We start from the raw sequence: 19587 nt of genomic DNA on the forward strand, positions 1-19587 counted from the left end.
ATTTTGGAAGCTCATACAACTCAACATCAAAAAAAACTCAAATGAAAAATGGGCAGAAACCTGAGTATACAGTTTTCCAAACAGGAAATACAGATGGCCAACAGTCACATGAAAAGATGCTCGGTGTCACTAATCATCAGGGAAATGCAAATCAAAGTCACAATGAGATATCACCTCACACCTGTCAGCATGGTCATGATCGAAAAGAATGCAGCATTGGCAAGGATGCAGTGAAAATGGAACCTTCACACATTGTTGCTGGGAATGTAAACTGATTCAGTCGGTGTAAAAACACTATGGAGGTTTCTCAGAAAACTGAAATAGAACTACCATATGACCCAGCAATTCCACTCCTGGGTATATATCCCCCCAAAAAGAGAAAACATTAATTAGAAAGATACCTGTACCCCAGTGTTCATACCAGCATTATTTACAATTGCCAAGATATGGAAGTCAACAGATGAATGGGTAAAGAAGATGTGGTATATATACAACCCAATGTTGTTCGCCATAAAAAAGAACAAAATTTTGCCATTTGCAGCAACATAGGCAGACTTGCCTGGAGAATCCCAAGGACGGTGGAGCCTTTTGGGCTGCTGTCGCACAGAGTCAGATACGACTGAAGCGACAGCAGCAGCAGCAGCAGCAGCAGGTGGGCTTGGAGGGCCTAAATCCATATTCTAAGTAATAAGTCAGGTATAGAAAGACAAATACTGTACAATATCACTCATACATGGAATCTAAAATATACAACAAACTAGTGAATAGAACAAAAACAAAGCAGACTCACAGACATTAAGAACAACTTAATGGTGATGGATCAGTTGGTAAAGAATCCTTCTGCAATTCAGGAGACCCCAGTTCAATTCCTGGGTTGAGAAGATCAGCTGGAGAAGGGATAGGCTACCCACTCTGGTATTCTTGGACTTCCCTTGTGACTCAGCTGGTAAAGAATTCGCCTCCAATGCAGGAGACCTGGGTTCAATCCCTGGGGAGATTCCCTGGAGAAGGGAAAGGCTACCCACTCCAGTATTCTGGTCTGGAGAATTCCATGCATTTTATAGTCCATGGGGTCATAGAGTCAGACACGACTGACTTCACTTCACTTCAGTGGTTACCAGTGGGGTGAGAGGGGTAACAAGGGTAGGGGATTAAGAGGTATAAACCATTAGGCATAAAATAAGCTATAAAGATTATATTGTACAATACTGGGAATTATGGTCAATATTTTATAATAATTATAAATGGAGAATAATTTTCAAAAATTGCAAGCCATTATACTGTACACCTGTAATTTATATAATAGCATGCATCAACTATACATCAATAAAAAAATCCCTCCAAAATGATTGTGTGCCTGGACCTCCATTAGACTGTGTACTTCTTCTCGTGGACCAGCACAGCTTCTCACCCACACTTGAATCTCCAAGACCTAGCTCAACACCTGGGATATGTATGAGATGCTGATGGTATATGTGATGAACAAATAGGTAAATACACAAACAGATGCCCAAGTGAACACTGAAAATAGACGCATCAAGACATTCCCAGTCTCTAGAGATATCATCTTTATCTTTAGAGATCAAGTCAAAGACTCTTCATATTGTTTTGAGTTCAACTGGGGGAAAAAAATATCCTTTAAGAATCTTCTGACTGCTGAATTCTGATGAAAACAAGTGCAAAGCCAGTGTGGAGAGCACTTAAACATTTAATCCCCAGAAAGAATTTTGGTTTAAAAAAAAAAAAAACAAATGGACTACAACCACCAAAACCAAAAATAAATGTAAAAAGCAAACAAAACAAAACTGCTTTTCTCCATTTTATAAAACTTCTCTACCCGCCCTCCCATATGCTTAATACGTTACTGAGTTTGAGTACATATATAGATACAGATGACATCTATTTGATTGTATGTTTGAGTGGATAATGTGAGGTGTGTTCAGCATTCTACTGAATACAGACAGTTTCTTGAAAGGATAAGACATTTAAGTATGAGACAAACGTCTGAAGTCCAAAATCCTTTCTGTGAAAAGGTAGCTCTGAGTTCTAAAGAAAATGACTTGTGTAAAGACTTTGTAAATCATGCTCACTCTTATATTTCTCCTCTTCCATATTTCTAATTCTCTCTTGTTTCTCTTGTGTCTTGAAAGAAAAAAAAAATACATATATAAAGTTTTTTCAGTATAATTAACCACACACTGCTATGACACTGTAGCCATTGTTTCCATCGAAACGTCCTCAAATGGAACATGCTTTGTTCTTACCAAGAAAATAAAAGCAATTTGTTTTCTCCTGTCCGAGGCACGAGAGAAAGTCGTTTGTTCCCAGAAAGCTTTCTCACAATTGCCCACCTCTTACAACCTCATTTGAGAAGGCAATGGCACTCCACTCCAGTACTCTTGCCTGGAAAATCCCATGGACAGAGGAGCCTGGTAGGCTGCAGTCCATGGGGTCGCTAAGAGTCGGACATGACTGAAGTGACTTAGCTTAGCTTAGCTTACAACCTCATTAAGTTGGGGTATTGCAAACTCCTTCTTACTAATCAATATGCTGCTTCTTAGTCTCTCTCTTTTGTTTTTTTGGCTGCAGCACACGGGATCTTTAGTTTCACCATGCAAGATCTGGTTTCCTGACCAGGGATCAAACTCTGGCCCCCTGCATTAGGAGCTCAAAGTCTTAACCACTGGACCACTAGGGGAGTCCTGTTAGTCTTTTGTGAGTCATGGACTTTCTTGAAAATCTAGCTATTTTCTTCCCAGGGGAAAAAAAAAAAAAGGCATAAACACAAATGGAGACAACATTTTGCAAACAATTTGAGGGTCTTCGTAGACCCCTGTTTAGGGACTTCAGGTAAGGAACTTCTGCTTGTGAGTAACCCCTTGGGAAAGGCAAGGATGAGTTGGAAATATGATACCAGGGTAGATGCAACACCTCTGATATATTTTACAGTGTACACAAAGCTTCATCTGAGGAAAAGTTTTTGAGCAAAAAGGAATTGTTAAAGTGAGGAAAAGATACTTAGAAACCTAATTCCCAATTAGGGAACAATACCTTCAACTGTTGTGTTCTGAGATCAGTCAGTGTTACAGGGGAAAGATCCAGAGAAATAGGCCAAGTCATTATAGCAAAAAATTCATTTTATGCACAGTGTTTTAGCAATCTATATTTTCCAAATACATTAAGAGCTTAATTTTAAAAATTCCTCTACTGATAATATCATTAATTTTCCAAGTAAAATGTAAAGTAAATGGATAAATAAATCTCAGTTAAAAGAAAATTTACACTTACTAAGATCACCAAAATACAAATCTATTAAAAATACACCTTGTCTTTGATGTTTATTTCACATTATCTAACTACATACAGTTATGCAAATTTACATTTTTATTTCAAATCTTTGCATTCCTGATATACATAAAACAGGACAAAGAACACATTTGTAATGTTCAGCCTGGAAAATCTTGCTTGGGGCAGACAAAATTCTCAGCTGCCTTTTTCTTTCTGCACATGTACAAATACAATTCTGAATAACTGAAATTAAAAAAATCAAGATGGGTATAAGGAAAAAGGTGACTAAATTTTTGTGTCACCTGAGGTTACATGTACTTGACTTTTAAAATGGTCTTCTAATTATCAAATAACTATCTCATGGGTAACAAGTCTTTGGAATCTCCTTAAATGATTTCAGGACGCTTAGCTGGTTGCTTCTGGGGTTCTTGTATTTGAATGCAGTTGACATGAGCTATACACTAATGCTGTATATTCATCTAAGATCTTCTTAAACATTGTAGTCAATGTCATTATCCCTCTTTTGTGAAAATATCTTGCCAGGCTTAAAAAGGAGCACTTATTTCTTCCACTCGGCAAAGGAAAAAAGACAGACCAGCGTAATACAGTACTATTATAATTTGAAAGGAAATAATCACATTGAACAAAACAAAAGACCTTACCATTTTAGTTATAATTTTATGAAATTCAAATATACCTAAATCATACCATGATACTAGATGGCCGCATGTTCATTCTGTTCAATGTTTCCCATGAGATCTTTCGTATCATTAGTTCCTGGACTTGATCCACTGTTAAAATACAGAGTGTTCTCAAAAGCGTCCTCTCGAGGCAAATGCACACGTCTTTTCTTATAAAAGAAGTACACAGCGAAGCCAGCACCCATTATAATCAGGAGCACCACGATGACCACTACTCCTGTCGCACTGGAAGACGGTTTAGAAGGTTCCATCTTCCTTGGATCAGCTATAAATAAGTAAATATATTTTAAAAAAAGGTAAGTGGAGGGAGGCAGAGAGTAAAGTGCCATGGAGAACAGTACAACTGTCTTAGAAAAACTAAAATGCATGAATTTCCTGTCCAGTGACATTTCCCAAACAGAAATTTAGGACATGAATATAGAATTTCGTGGATGATAAATTCAAATGTTCAGATGACTATTCAGTTGCAAGAGTATCTCATGTATCTATGCAGCAGTAAGCTAGTATGATATTTTAAAATATTTATACCTTTTAAAAATAATTGAAGGCTGCTTACACATACATCATATGAAGATAAATGGAATAGTAAAAGCAGTGACAATAATAACAACCAAGGGGGAAAATTAGGGAAAAAAGAAAATGAATAGTGGAAATTTGAACACATGAGTATTAGTTAACAGCACGTAGGAAGTTAAGAGAGATGGAGGCAAGCCACACATCTCACTTTTACTTTTTTTTAGCAGCAAACAACATAAGTGAAGGAGGTCAGTTCCTCATTCAAACTGTCCATAAAACTAAAATTTTAAATATTGCTTAAAAAAAAAGAAAACAAAGAAATCATAGGGATTCCTAAGAGAAATTTCTTCCCTGGGTTCTCATAGGGCAATTAGTGTAACAAAGCAGTTAGTGTCCTCAGTAAGACCTAGAGTTCTTGCCTGGAGAATCCCATGGACAGAGGAGCCTGGCAGACTACAGTCCATGTAGTCATAAAGAGTCAGACACAACTGAGTGACTCAACAACAACAACAGGACCTGGGATAAAAACACCAAACTGACTCCAAGACCGGCTTTTCTAGAATATCATTCAAGAGCAATTGGTGCCCTAACGACAAAGGCTAGAGAGTGTAATGGGTGTAGGAAGGGAAAATTATGGTTTTTAAAGTAAACACACTGTATCAATGTATTGCTAATATGGAACTTAAAAGTTCATGATGATCTTACCTTTTGTTGTAATTAATGTATGCGTAGGTTCAGCATCAACAACTGTTTGTAAAATAACAAAATAATTAAATAGTTATAAAGACCCATGATAATTGCATGCAGATAGTGAGCATTATTTGGTTTACAAATACATAAAATTATTCATGTTTGATTTATGGTGATATATGATATATATATCATATATCAGGTTCTTTCCCTGGTGGCTCAGACGGTAAAGGGTCTATCTACAATGCGGGAGACCTGGTTTCGATCCCTGAGTTGGGAAGATCCCTGGAGAAGGAAATGGCAATCCACTCCAGTACTCTTGCCTGGAAAATCCCATGGACAGAGGAGCCTGGTAGGCTACAGTCCATGGGGTCGCAAAGAGTCGGACACAACTGAGTGACTTCACTTTTACTTTCATGATATATATAGACAATAAACAGATAGATGGGCAGATAGATAAAATCTGTATGTATATATACAGATTTTAGCTATCTATCTTCCTATAAATGCAACCTACAGCTGCATGGTGAGTTTAAATAGACTGGAAGATCTGAAAACAGGAAAAAAAAAACACCCAGTTGCATTTGAGCCACTTATACCACAAAAATCTATCCAATCTACCCATAAAATAATGTATTCTAGGCTAGTGGTTTTGAAAATGGCTCACTGAAGCATAAGATATTACAAGGCATTTGAATGAAAAATAAAACAAGGAATCCAACACTGCACTAAAGGGTACAGTATCTTAGAACAGAGTTGTCAACAAATGAAGAACTAGCATCACCGACTCAGTGGAAATGAATTTCAGCAAATTCTGGGAGACAGTGGAGGACAGAGGAGCCTGGCATGCTACAGTCCATGGGGTCACAAGGACTCAAACGCAACCTAGCAACTGAACAACAACAACAAAATAATAAAACCACTGGGGATGGAGTATTACTTTATTTAGTTCATTTATTTAAATCTATTATCTAATTAATTTTATCTCTTGGCAAAGATACTATGTGAAGTAGAATGGCATAAAACTATTGTGAATGTCCAGGTAATATCATATCATGGGCACATAATACTATTAACTCCCCCAATCCCTGTCCTGACATGGCCTGCCATTCAATCTCAGGAGGAAACTTAATTGGTCTTACATGATTTATTTCTTAATAAATTCTCATTCCTCCCCACTGTCCACTTCTTGTTTGGTCAAGGTACATATTTTATCTCTTTTTCTCATACACCATAAGGCTAGATCTCCAAACTTCTCCCAACTTCACAAATCCATGTGCATGGATATTTCACACATGTGTATTCATATACCAAAATTATTACTTCAATTAAGCAGGAAGTTTTGTGCTCACTCAAAGCGACAGACAGAACTAATCATCATGGCAGACTAGATTTCTTGCTTATAAAGAGGGACAGTTTATAAGGAACCTGTAATCACATTGTAATTCCACACCTAACATCTTCATATTTGCAAGAAAAGGGAGCCTAGAAACATATGTACCATAGGACAAATTCTTACTTACTTTTTGGTCTTTTACAAATGTATCCTTTGTAGGAAGAACAGTGAATATTACTCCATAATCCAGAAGATGCATATAAAGTGACACAATCATTTCTTTCACCAGAGGGATCACCTGTTTTCCAGTTGACAAAGGAGAGTGGGTTGTTGTTTATCCACACCCACATTCCTGATTATCAGAGGAAGCCAAAAAAATTACAAGTTAAAAATAATCCCCCTTAAAATAAATTCAACTTATTCATGTGAAATTTCTAAGCATGTTATTTTACACCACAATCAATAGCTATTTACACTTAAGAGTTTTAATAGGCAAGATAATAATAATTAATTAATAGAGGAAAGGAAACTTAGAATTATGTTTCTTATGTAATTTCAGTTGAAAATTTATTCCTAATTAGTATATATATGTAAAGTTATCTCCCCCTAATTTTTTTTAATAGCAAAAGATAGAAAAAATTTTTAAAAATATTTGTCTTTAACTTAGCAACAGTGGATATTCCTTTTAGCAACTTTTAAGATAGCCTAATGTGTGAGTCACTTAAATATTCAGTTCTTATCTCAAATGAAACTATGAGTTTGAATTTTCAAATGTTTCACAAATTAATCATTAATTAAAGCAAGATTTTCTAGAACTGAAAACTTGTTTTGAAACAAATTTGAAACATTTTGAAATATTTCAACATTTTGAAATATTTATGATTCAAAAATCATGGTGCAAAAATTACCTTCAACATTTCTGTACAATCCTATCCAAAAATTGGTTTTGCTTTGAAGTGGCTCAACTCGATATGACAGGAAACTCAATTCAGCAGCACTTTCAATGGTAACCAGAGAGGAACCTACAAAGTACAAAAGAATAAACAAGATGGCAATATATTTAAGTAGTTGAAAACATTTTTATAAAGATTGTGTTGATATCAAGAGCAATGAAAATCATCCCACTATCTCCACTTAAGGGGAAGAATTTCAAAGGGTGAACATTTGTCTTCTAAGAATTTGTTTCCATTCTGAAAATATGATTTTTTAGGCATCATTTGTGTACAACCACTGGACAACTCACTTTAGGATATACAAAGATGAGGAGAACACAGAATACCTCAAGAAGGTTATGGTTCAGTGAATAGGAATGAGTTGAGCATATAAAGAAATGTATTAGAAAAGAAAATAAATATAAAAAGGTACTGACATGTCAAACAGGGAGAAGATTTGTTTTAGGGGAAGCTATTTAAAGGAAGCATGCAAGAAACAGAATTTAAAAATATTAGGGAGCATGAGATTTCAAGTAGAAAGAATAGAAAATAATTCGGAGATTAGGAAGAATAAAAAAAATAAAGAAACAGGGAAGCATAGAGGTGGTTCACAGATGCATGGAATTCATGTCTGGTTTATAGTAATAAGATATGAAATAGATAGAAAGGCAGGTAGGTAGGTAGGTAGATAAGGCAATCTATTGGGGTAAATGAATAGCATTGATAGATAGCTCAGTTTGGCTGGATGAATCTGGTCAATGGGTGAAAAAAGCCTTGGGTTAGGTCTCACTGCAGATGGCAGGAGACTGGTATTTAGGGTATTTAGGGTAATGGCAGGAGACTTAGATTTTTAGGCAGCAGAATGATGCACGCACTATAAAAATATTAATCCAGCTGTTATGTATAGGACTGTACAAAAAGAAGACAGGAAACAGAAAGGCTGCTACAGCATCTAGCATACCCAGTCAAAGATTGCTTCAGTGCCAGTACTGTATTTTATCATAAATTTATAGAATTTTAAATAATAACAACTTAAACTATATTTAAGCTATTTCTACCAGATATTTTGCTTTGGGCTTTACAAACATGATCTCACTAACATTTTACAACTATCTTATTAAGTTAGTACTACTGTTAGTCCATTTTACAGATAAGGAATCTAAAAGTCCAGAGGGTAAGATCTTTCAAGATCTTAATGAGAGTGGAGGGCAAAGTCATGGCATGATCCGGGCATCTGAATCTTGCCCTATACCTAACCACATGCCTGCATCCCACATGACTGGGACCTTGCTGACTATTTTCGTTGCATCATTTCATATTTTATTTTAAAATATATTTCACAGATGATAGCCATTTCAATATATATGGGATATATTTTGATGAATGTGAATCATTCATTTTATTTATAGGAAAACATAGTTATCTACAGTTGAAAACAAAGTTTCTACATATCCACTGCCAAGAATTTTTTTAAAAATATTTAGCAACATAAAAGAAAAAACATTTAATTTAAAAAAGGAGGTTTCAAGTGACATCATAATGAATGGCAGAGGAAGAACCCTTGAAAATCCTTTCTCCTACAAAAGCAATAAGAACACTAATTTTTTTTCAAATCAACTTTTTCAGAACACTGAAAGTTAACCAACAGCTTGTAACAGTCCAGGAAGTATTTATTCGAGAAAAATGACTGACTCTCAGTAAGGAAAGTGAGCTTCATGATGTTTTAACTTGTCCTAATCCCATAGTCTTATCCCTAGCTCTGTGATTGCCTTAAAAGCCAAAAGCCTCAAAATCACACTGAAGACCAGAAACCAAGAAGACACTGGGAAAGTCAGAATGGGATTGGGGTTCTTTCCAAGTCACATTCTCAAAGAATTTCCATTATTTGATCTCTGACAGTTCCCTGGAAAACCTCACTTGGCAGAACCTGCCTTAATTTGAACTAACTCAGAGCTCATCCAATGTAAACAGCATTTTCCTTGGGGGAATTTGTCAAAAATTAACAGTGGCAATAATCTAACAGTATAGCTGCCTGAAGCAGGGATAACATTTTAGGGAAACAATAAGCTAACGAAAAAGCTAAAAGGAAAGACTGTGGAGTAAAATGTCCATAGGGAACTTTAAGAAGCACCGACCTATTCCTGGGAATCTAGAAGGCCACAGACATGCACTGGAGTGTGTGCATGCACAGGACTATGTGCATGCCCGTGGAAGATCTGAAAAGTCTCTACATTTTCATCTCTGGCTGACCTTGACAGTCTGCACAAGCAGGAAGTGAAGGCTAAGGTAGAGTTTTAAACTTCATGTATGAATGTTGAAGACATGTCTTCAGACAGAGCCCCTCAGTAAAACCCAGAAAACTTATTCATTCTAGGCATTAAGGAAATACGTTACATCACTAGCTGACCACTAAACTACCTGAGTAGAGAATTCAGTAACTGCGCATGAGAAAGAATATGTACTTTATAGAATTTATGAGGGAAAATTACTAAACAAGGAAACAACAACAAACAGCAACAAAATCAAACCTTGTAGAGTGGAAATAAACTTATTTCCAACGTTGCTTCTTTTATTATTTTAAATACATATTTTTCAATGAAAATTACAAGAAATTCAAAGAAACATGAAAATATGACCCATACCAAGAAAAGAAGCAGCCAGTACAAATTTTTCCTGAACAAGTCACATCTTTGGCTTACTGGACAAAGTCTTTTGAAACCAGCTATGTTAAAGATGTTTAAAGAACTTAAAGGGGAAAGTGTCTAAAGAATGAAAAGAAAGTATGAAATAATTGCTCACTAAATAGAGACTATTAATAAAAAGATAGAAATTATTTTAAAAATAAAATTCTGGAGTTAAACATTATAATAATTGAAAGGAAAACTTCACTGGAGAAGCCCAAAACTGAATTTGATTAAGTAAAATAAATAATCAACAAGCTTGTGGTTATCAAGTCTGAATAATGGGAGTCCTAGGAGAGGAGTGAGATAAAGAGACATAAAGAGTACTTGAAGAAATGATGGACCAAAAGCTTCCCAATGGTCCTTCCCAGGACAAGCGCATGGCAACCCATACCTGTATTTCTGCCTGTAGAATCCCATGGACAGAGGAGCTGGTGGGCTATGGTCCATAGGGTCACAGAGTCAGGCACGACTGAAGCAACTTAGCACAGCACAGCACAGCACAATGGCTGATAATTGCCCTGCTGCTGCTATTGCTGCTAAGTCACTTCAGTCGTGTCTGACTCTGTGCGAGCCCATAGACGGCAGCCCACCACGCTCTGCTGTCCCTGGGATTCTCCAGGCAAGAACACTGGAGTGGGTTGCCATTTCCTTCTCCAATGCATGAAAGTGAAAAGTGAAAGTGAAGTCGCTCAGTCGTGTCTGACTCTTCGAGACCCCATGGACTGAAGCCTACCAGGCTCCACCTTCCATGGGATTTTCCAGGCAAGAGTACTGGAGCGGGTTGCCATTGTCTTCTACCTTGGAGAAAGAAACAGACATCTAGATCCAGGAAGCATAAGGAGTACCAAATATAGTGAATCTAAAGAGATTATTGCCAAATTCAGACTTAAATTGAAGAAAGTAGGGAAAACCACTAGGCCATTGAGGTATGACCTAAATCAAATCCCTTATGATTATACAGTGGAAGTGAGAAATAGATTTAAGGGACTAGATTTGATAGATAGAGTGCCTGATGAACTATGGATGGAGGTTCATGACATTGTACAGGAGACAGGGATCAAGACCATTCTCATGGAAAAGAAATGCAAAAAAGCAAAATGGCTGTCTGAGGAGGCCTTACAAATAGCTGTGAAAAGAAGAGAAGCGAAAAGCAAAGGAGAAAAGGAAAGATATAAGCATCTAAATGCAGAGTTCTAAAGAATAGCAAGGAGAGATAAGAAAGCCTTCCTCAGCAATCAATGCAAAGAAACAGAGGAAAACAACAGAATGGGAAAGACTAGAGATCTCTTCAAGAAAATCAGAGATACCAAGGGAACATTACATGCAAAGATGGGCTCAGTAAAGGACAGAAATGGTATGGACCTAACAGAAGCAGAAGATATCAGGAAGAGGTGGCAAGAATACACAGAACTGTACAAAAAAGATCTTCATGACCAAGATAATCACGATGGTGTGATCACTCACCTAGAGCCAGACATCCTGGAATGTGAAGTCAAGTGGGCCTTAGAAAGCATCACTATGAACAAAGCTAGTGGAGGTGATGGAATTCCAGTTGAGCTATTTCAAATCCTGAAAGATGATGTGAAATTGCTGCACTCAATATGCCAGCAAATTTGGAAAACTCAGCAGTGGCCACAGGAAAAGGTCAGTTTTCATTCCAATCCCAAAGAAAGGCAATGCCAAAGAACGCTCAAACTACCACACAATTGCACCTATCTCACAAGCTAGTAAAGTAATGCTCAGAATTCTCCAAGCCAGGCTTCAGCAATACGTGAACCGTGAACTTCCAGATGTTCAAGCTGGTTTTAGAAAAGGCAGAGGAACCAGAGATCAAATTGCCAACATCTGTTGGATCATCAAAAAAGCAAGAGAGTTTCAGAAAAACATCTATTTCTGCTTTATTGACTATGCCAAAGCCTTTGACTGTGTGGATCACAATAAACTATGGAAAATTCTGAAAGAGATGGGAATACCAGACCACCTGACCTGCCTCTTGAGCAATTTGTATGCAGGTCAGGAAGCAACAGTTAGAACTCGACATGGAAAAACAGACTGGTTCCAAATAGGAAAAGGAGTACGTCAAGGCTATATATTGTCACCCTGCTTATTGAACTTATATACAGAATGCATCATGAGAAATGCTGGGCTCGAAGAAACACAAGCTGGAATCAAGATTTCTGGGAGAAATATCAATAACCTCAGATATGCAGACGACACCACCCTTATGGCAGAAAGTGAAGAGTAACTAAAAAGCCTCTTGATGAAAGTGAAAGAGGAGAGTTAAAAAGTTGGCTTAAAGCTCAACATTCAGAAAACTAAATCATGGCATCTGGTCCCATCATTTCATGGGAAATAGATGGGGAAATAGCGGAAACAGTGTCAGACTTTAGTTTTTGGGGCTCCAAAATCATGGCGGATGGTGATTGCAGCCATGAAATTAAAAGATGCTTATTCCTTGGAAGGAGGGTTATGACCAACCTAGATAGCATATTCAAAAGCAGAGGCATTACTTTGCCAACAAGGTCCGTCTAGTCAAGGCTATGGTTTTTCCTGTGGTCATGTATGGATGTGAGAGTTGGACTGTGAAGAAAGCTGAGTGCCGAAGAATTGATGCTTTTGAACTGTGGTGTTGGAGAAGACTCTTGAGAGTCCCTTGGCCTGCAAGGAGATCCAACCAGTCCATTCTGAAGGAGATCAGTCCTGGGTGTTCTTTGGAAGGACTGATGCTAAAGCTGAAACTCCAATACTTTGGCCACCTCATGCAAAGAGTTGACTCATTGGTAAAGACCCTGATGCTGGGAGGGATTGGGGGCAGGAGGAGAAGCGGACGACAGAGGATGAGATGGCTGGATGGCATCACTGACTAGATGGATGTGAGTTTGGGTAAACTCCGGGAGTTGGTGATGGACAGCGAGCCCCAGCGTGCTGTGATTCATGGGGTCGCAAACAGTCGGACACAACTGAGTGACTGAACTGAACTGAAAGAGACCAACACTGAGACACATTACAATTAAGTTGTCAAAAATGGCAATCCACTCCAGCACTCTTGCCTGGAAAATCCCATGGATGGAGGAGCCTGAATGGCTACAGTCCATGGGGTCTCAGAGTAGGACATGACTGAGCGACTTCACTTTCAAGTTAAAGACAAAGAGTGATTTTTTAAATTTTAAATTTATTTATTTTATTAGAGGCTAATTACTTTACAAGATTGTATTGGTTTTGCCATACATCAATATGAATATGCCATGGGTGTGCACGTGTTCCCAATCCTGAACCCCCCTCCCACCTCCCTCCCTATACCATCCCTCTGGGTCATCCCAGTGCACCAGCCCCAAGCTTCCTGTATCCTGCATTGAACCTGGACTGGCAATTCATTTCTTATATGATATTATACATGTTTCAATGCCATTCTCCCAAATCATCCCCCCTCCCTCTCCCACAGAGTCCAAAAGACTGTTCTATACATCTGGGTCTCTTTTGCTGTAAAAACAGTTAAACAAAAGCAACTTTTTACACATAAGGCAATCCCTGCAAGACTATGAAGAAATTTTCCAGCAGAAACTTTGCTGTCCAGAGGGAGTGAGAAGATACATTTAAAGTGCTTAGAGATAAAAGCTTCCAACCAAGAATACTCCACCTAGAAAAACTGTCATTCAGAATTAAATGAGAGATAAAAAGTTTCCCAGACAAATAAAACTGGAAAGAGTTCATCACCAATAGATCTTTTCCCTGATAGCTTTATTTTTGTCCTGATAGCTCAGTTGGTAAAAGAATCCACTTGAAATGCCAGAGATCCTGGTTCAATTCCTGGGTGGAAAGATTTGCTGGAAAAGAGATAGGCTACCCACTCCAGTATTCTTGGGCTTCCCTTATGGCTCAGCTGGTAAAGAATCTGCCTGTAATGTGGGAGACCTGGGTTTGAACCCTGGGTTGGGACCATCTCCTGAAGAAGGCAAAGCCTACCCACTCCAGTATTCTGGCCTGGAGTATCCACGGACTCTATAGTCCTTGGGGTTGCAAAGAGTTGGACACAACTGAACAACTTTCACTTTATAATAAATGTCAAAGGGAATTCTTCAAGTTAAAGTGAAAGGACTCTAATTAATAATATGAAAATATTTGAAAATATAAAACTCAATGGTTAAGGTAAATATGTAGGAAAATCCAGACTATTCTGATATAGTGGTGGTAGGTAAATCATCCGGAATTCTACTATAAAGGTTAAAATACAAAGTATTAAAAATAACTATAAATACAATAATTTGTTAATGTATACACAACATAAAAATATGCAAATGGTGACATCAAAAATATAAAAGGTGGGGGAATGTAGAAATATAGAGTGCTTGCATACATTCAAAGTTAAGTTGTTGCCAGCTTTAAATACACTACTATAAGATGTTTCATATAAGCTTCATAATAACCACACAAGAAAACCTATAGTACACATACAAAAGGAAACAAATCTAAGCATATAATGATAGAAACCATCTAATCACAAAGGAAATGAACAGAGGAAGAAAGGAAAAAAGGAAGGTCAAGACAGACAGAAACAATTAACAAAATGGCAATATGAAGTCCATGCCTACCAATAATTGCTGGAAATGTAAATGGACTAAATTCTCCAATCAAAAAACACAGAGTGGCCTAATAGATTGAAAAAGAAAAGGAATAAAAAGAAAAAGCCCCAACTATATGCTGCCTACAAGAGATGCACATACATAGGCTTAAAGTGAAGGGATTAAAAAAAATTATTCCATGCAAGTAGTATTGAGCGACTTCACTTTCACTTTTCACTTTCATGCATTGGAGAAGGAAATGGCAACCCACTCCTGTGTTCTTGCCTGGAGAATCCCAGGGGCGGGGGAGCCTGGTGGGCTGCCATCTATGGGGTCGCACAGAGTCGGACACGACTGAAGCCATGCAGCAGCAGCAGCAGCAGCAGCATATGTCTGTATGTTTGGAGAAGGCAATGGCAACCCACTTCAGTACTCTTGCCTGGAAAATCCCATGGACGGAGGAACCTGGTGGGCTGTAGTCCATGGGGTCACACAGAGTCGGACACGACTGAAGCGACTTAGCAGCAGCAGCAGCAGTATTGAGAAAACTGACAGCCACGTGAAATAGAGTAACTAACTACTAACACTACACAGGAAAATCAACTCAAAATTATTAAAGACTTGGATGTAAGACCTGAAATCATGGAAGAAAATATAGGCAATAAGCTCCTTGACATTAATTTTGGTGATGATTTTTTTGTATTTGCCATTAACAACAAAGGCAAAAAAAAAGCAAAATTAAACAAATGGCACAACAACAACCTGAAACGCTTCTGTATAGCAAAGGAAACCATCAGCAAAATTAAAATATTACTTACTGAATGGGAAACACATTTGGCAAACCACATGTCCTGCTGCTGCTGCTGCTGCTAAGTCGCTTCAGTCGTGTCCGACTTTGTGCGACCCCATAGGCGGCAGCCCACCAGGATCCCCCGTCTCTGGGATTCTCCAGGCAAGAACACAGGAGTGGGTTGCCATTTCCTTCTCCAATGCATAAAAGTGAAAAAGTGTAAGTGAAGTCGCTCAGTCGTGTCTGACTCTTAGCGACCCCATGGACTGCAGCCTACCAAGCTCCTCCATCCATGGGATTTTCCAGGCAAGAGTACTGGAGTGGGGTGCCATTGCCTTCTCTGAAACTACATGTCCTAATAGAGGTTTTATATGTAAAATATACAACTTAAACAACTCAATGGCAAAAACTGAATAACTCAATTTAAAAAATGGGCTTAGAACATGAATAGACATTTTTTTTCCATAGGAGACTTTCAAATGACTAAAAAGTACATGAAAAGTTGCACAACATCACTAATCATCCTGGAAATACAAATCAAAACCACAATGAGCTATCACCCCACACTTGCTTAGGCTAGCTATTATTAAAAAGATAAGAGATAACAAATGCTGGAGAGGATGAGGAGAAGAGAAAACCCGGTTAGGGTGAATATAAATTGGAACAACATGGGGGTTCCTCAAAAAATTAAAGATAAAACTATCATCACTCCCACTTCTCAGTATATATTCAAAGAAAATGAAATCAGCATCTTGAAAAGATATCCACACTCCACGTTTACTGCAGCATTATTAACAATAGCCAAGATATGGAAACAACCTAAATGTCCATCAACAGATGAATGGTTAAGAAAAGGCAGTGTGTATATATAATGGAATATTATTCAGTCTTCAAAAAAGAAGGATTTCCTTTCCTTCCATGCAGCAGCATGGATCAACCTGGTGGGCATTATTTTAAGGAAGTAAGCCAGAGACAAACAAGTACTATATGGTATTACTTATACATGGAATTAAATAAAAGTCAAACTCATAGAAACAGAGAGTAGAATGGTGGTTGTGAGGGGCTTGGGGTGTGGGAGAAACAGGGTACAAACCTTCAGTTATATGATAAATAAGGTCTTGGGATCTGTTTAATATAGTGACTATAGTAAATACTGTATGATATAAGAGATTAGAAATTAAGTATTCTTACCAAGAAAGAAAAAAAAGTAAATATGTGATATGATGGTTCTGTTAACTTGACACTAGGAATCCTTTCCCAGCAAACACATGTATCAAATCATCACCTTGTATACCTTAAATGTATTATAATTTTATGTCCACTACACCTCAATAAAACTGAAGAAAAAACTAAATATAAACGCAAAAAGAAGTAGCAAAAACTCCAGGCTGACTTTTGAAAGAACAAGAATATGAGAATATAACCCTTGCTCACCACTGTTGAAACAAGAGCCCTGACTTAGGGCATAAACAAACTTCAGTAACAAAATAATTCAGTAAAATATTTATTTGGATTAAAGTCAGTAAATTTGTTAATGTACCCTGAAAAGTTCACTTTCTTTGATATTTTTATATCAGAAGGGAAACTTTCCACTTTTGTCAGGTCTACTTGAATCTTCTTTCATATTTATTCACAAATAAGATAACCAGATCTAAATGCTTTTCTATTCATGGCAAAGCAAAATGGTTCCTGTGCACTTGTGAAGGCTGAGCTGATTAGTGATAAAAGGTGAATCCAATACTCTGAATTATAATCCCAGTGATTTAAAATACTAGGGCAGAAAGTAAGAAAGACTTCTTCAGCAAATCATTGCTTTCCATACCAGAATTCTTTAATCTTTTGAGGCTATAATGTTAGAAATTGCATTTAAGGGGCATGATGTTAACATTTCTGTAACAATATGAATTATTAAGACAAAAAAGACAGATATTCTTACATTCCTTAGGTTTTAACATACAGGGCTACTATTATCATGGTAATCTAGAGTATATGATCATGGAATTTTCTGACAGTAAACGTGGCACTTACCCATTCGAAGACATTCCAGAGAAGCCTGGCCCCAGTTCCTTGTAAATGAAGATTCAATATAGTAGCAGTGACCATGGAAAGGAATCCATGCTGAGTGCTCTGTCTCAGGGCATCTACCAGGCAGCTGTGGGGGTTCAGTGGCAGGGATTTCTGTTAATAAAAAGATATTTGAAATAAATAAGATCTGAAGCTTCTGTAGTACACAGAATAAAATATTAACAATTAAGAAAATTTTCATCATCTGTTATTATTTTTTTTAAAGCCCTAATGGTAAGCATTTAGATCTACCATTTCTATTACTGAGATTTCTTTTTACTTAATCATTATTTTATTTTTAAAATATTTAAATAGAAGTTATTGTGGTACAATGGCAATCAACCACATTCATAATTAAGAATATAGATCTACAGATACCTACAAAGATGTTAGTAAGTTCCCCAAAAATAATTTGCAAAGTGAGTCTTCCTGGAAACTCTTCATTTTCTAGGATCCTTGCCCCTATAAAACCATCTTAGCTGTGACTGACATCGATGTTAAAACTGAGTGCTATAGGTAGAATTTTAGGACTTTATCACTGTCCAAATTCAACTATATGTTAAGACTTTATCACTGTAATATCTCTGACTCCAATGAATCTGCATTGTTGTTCATTCATTAACTCACATCCAATGCTTTGTGACTCCATGGACTGCAGCACCCCAGGTTTCCTGTCCTTCCCCATCTCCCAGTGTTTGTTCAAACTCAAGTCCATTGAATCGGTGATGCCATCCAACCATCTCATCCTCTGTCCTATCCTTCTCCTCCTGCCCTCAATCTTTCCCAGCATCCGGGTCTTTTCCAATGAGTCGGCTCTTTGCATCATGGGGCCTATGTATTGGAGCTTCAGCTTCAGCATCAGTCCTTCCAATGAGTATTTGGTTTTGATTTCCTTTAGGACTGACTGGTTTGATCTCCTTGTTGTCCAAGGAACTCTCAAGTCTTCTCCAGCACCACAGCTTGAAAGGATCAATTCTTTGGTGCTCAGCCTTCTTTATGGTCCAACTCTCATATCCATATGTGACTACTGGAAAAACTATACCTTTGATTATAAGGACCTTTGTCAGCAAAGGAATGTCTTGCTTTTGAATATGCTGTCTAGGTTGGTCATAGTTTTTCTTCCAAGGAGCAAGTGTCTTTTAATTTCATGGCTGCAGTCACTGCATCACTGACAGTGATGTTGGAGCCCAAGAAAGTAAAGTCTGTGACTATTTCCACTTTTTCCCTATTTATGTGCTGTGAAGTGATGGGACTGGATCCACCATCTTAGTTTTTTGAGTGTTAAGTTTTAAGCCAGCTTTTTCACTCTCCTTTTTCACCCTCATCAAGAGGCTCTTTAGTTCTTCTTCACTTTCTGCCATTAGAGTGGTATCATCTGAATACCTGAAGTTGTTGGTATTTCTTTCAGCAGTTTTGATTCCAGCTTGTGCTTCATCCAACCCAGCATTTCGCATGATGTACTCTGCATATAAGTTAAATAAGCAGAGTGATGAACACAGCCTTGGCACACTCCTTTCACAATTTTGAACCAATCTGTTGTTCCATGTCCAGTTCTAACTGTTGCTTCTTGACCTGCATACAGGCTTCTTGGGGAGCCAGGTAAGGTGTTCTTGTATTTCCATCTCTTTAAGAATTTTCCACAGTTTATTCTGACTCACAGAGTCAAAGGCTTTAGCATAGTCAATGAAGCAGAAGTAGATTTTTTTCTGGAATTCTCTTGCTTTTTCTATGATCTAAGAAAAGTTGACAATTTGATCTCTGGTTCCTCTGCCTTTTCTAAATCCAGCTTGAATATCTGGAAGTTCTTGGGTCACCTACTGCTGAAGCCTAACTTGGAGGATTTTGAGCATTACCTTGCTAGCATGTGAAATGAGTGCAACTGTATGGGAGTTTGAACATTCTTTGGCATTGCCTTTGGAATTAGAATGAAAACTGACCTTTTCCAGTCCTGTGGCCACTGCTGAGTTTCCAAATTTGCTGGCATACTGAGTGCAGCACTTTAGCAGCAGCAGCATTTAGGATTTGAA

General features: G+C 37.6%; 1 protein-coding gene across 1 annotated transcript in view; it reads right to left on the reverse strand.

Moving 5' to 3' along the window:
- Positions 1–3116: 3116 nt before the first annotated feature.
- The window catches only part of MRC1 (mannose receptor C-type 1), a 113863-nt gene continuing 97392 nt past the window's right edge, over positions 3117–19587 (reverse strand). The window contains exons 26-30 of the mRNA XM_070381894.1: positions 17525–17674; positions 7440–7553; positions 6719–6883; positions 5211–5252; positions 3117–4254 (exon numbers count right to left, since the gene is read on the reverse strand). Of these exons, the coding sequence (XP_070237995.1) occupies positions 4004–4254; positions 5211–5252; positions 6719–6883; positions 7440–7553; positions 17525–17674 (722 nt within the window). The 3' untranslated portion in view covers positions 3117–4003. The remainder of the gene's footprint in view (positions 4255–5210; positions 5253–6718; positions 6884–7439; positions 7554–17524; positions 17675–19587) is intronic.

Source organism: Bos mutus, chromosome 13 (genome assembly GCF_027580195.1).
Source record: "Bos mutus isolate GX-2022 chromosome 13, NWIPB_WYAK_1.1, whole genome shotgun sequence".
Classification (NCBI taxonomy): domain Eukaryota; kingdom Metazoa; phylum Chordata; class Mammalia; order Artiodactyla; family Bovidae; genus Bos; species Bos mutus.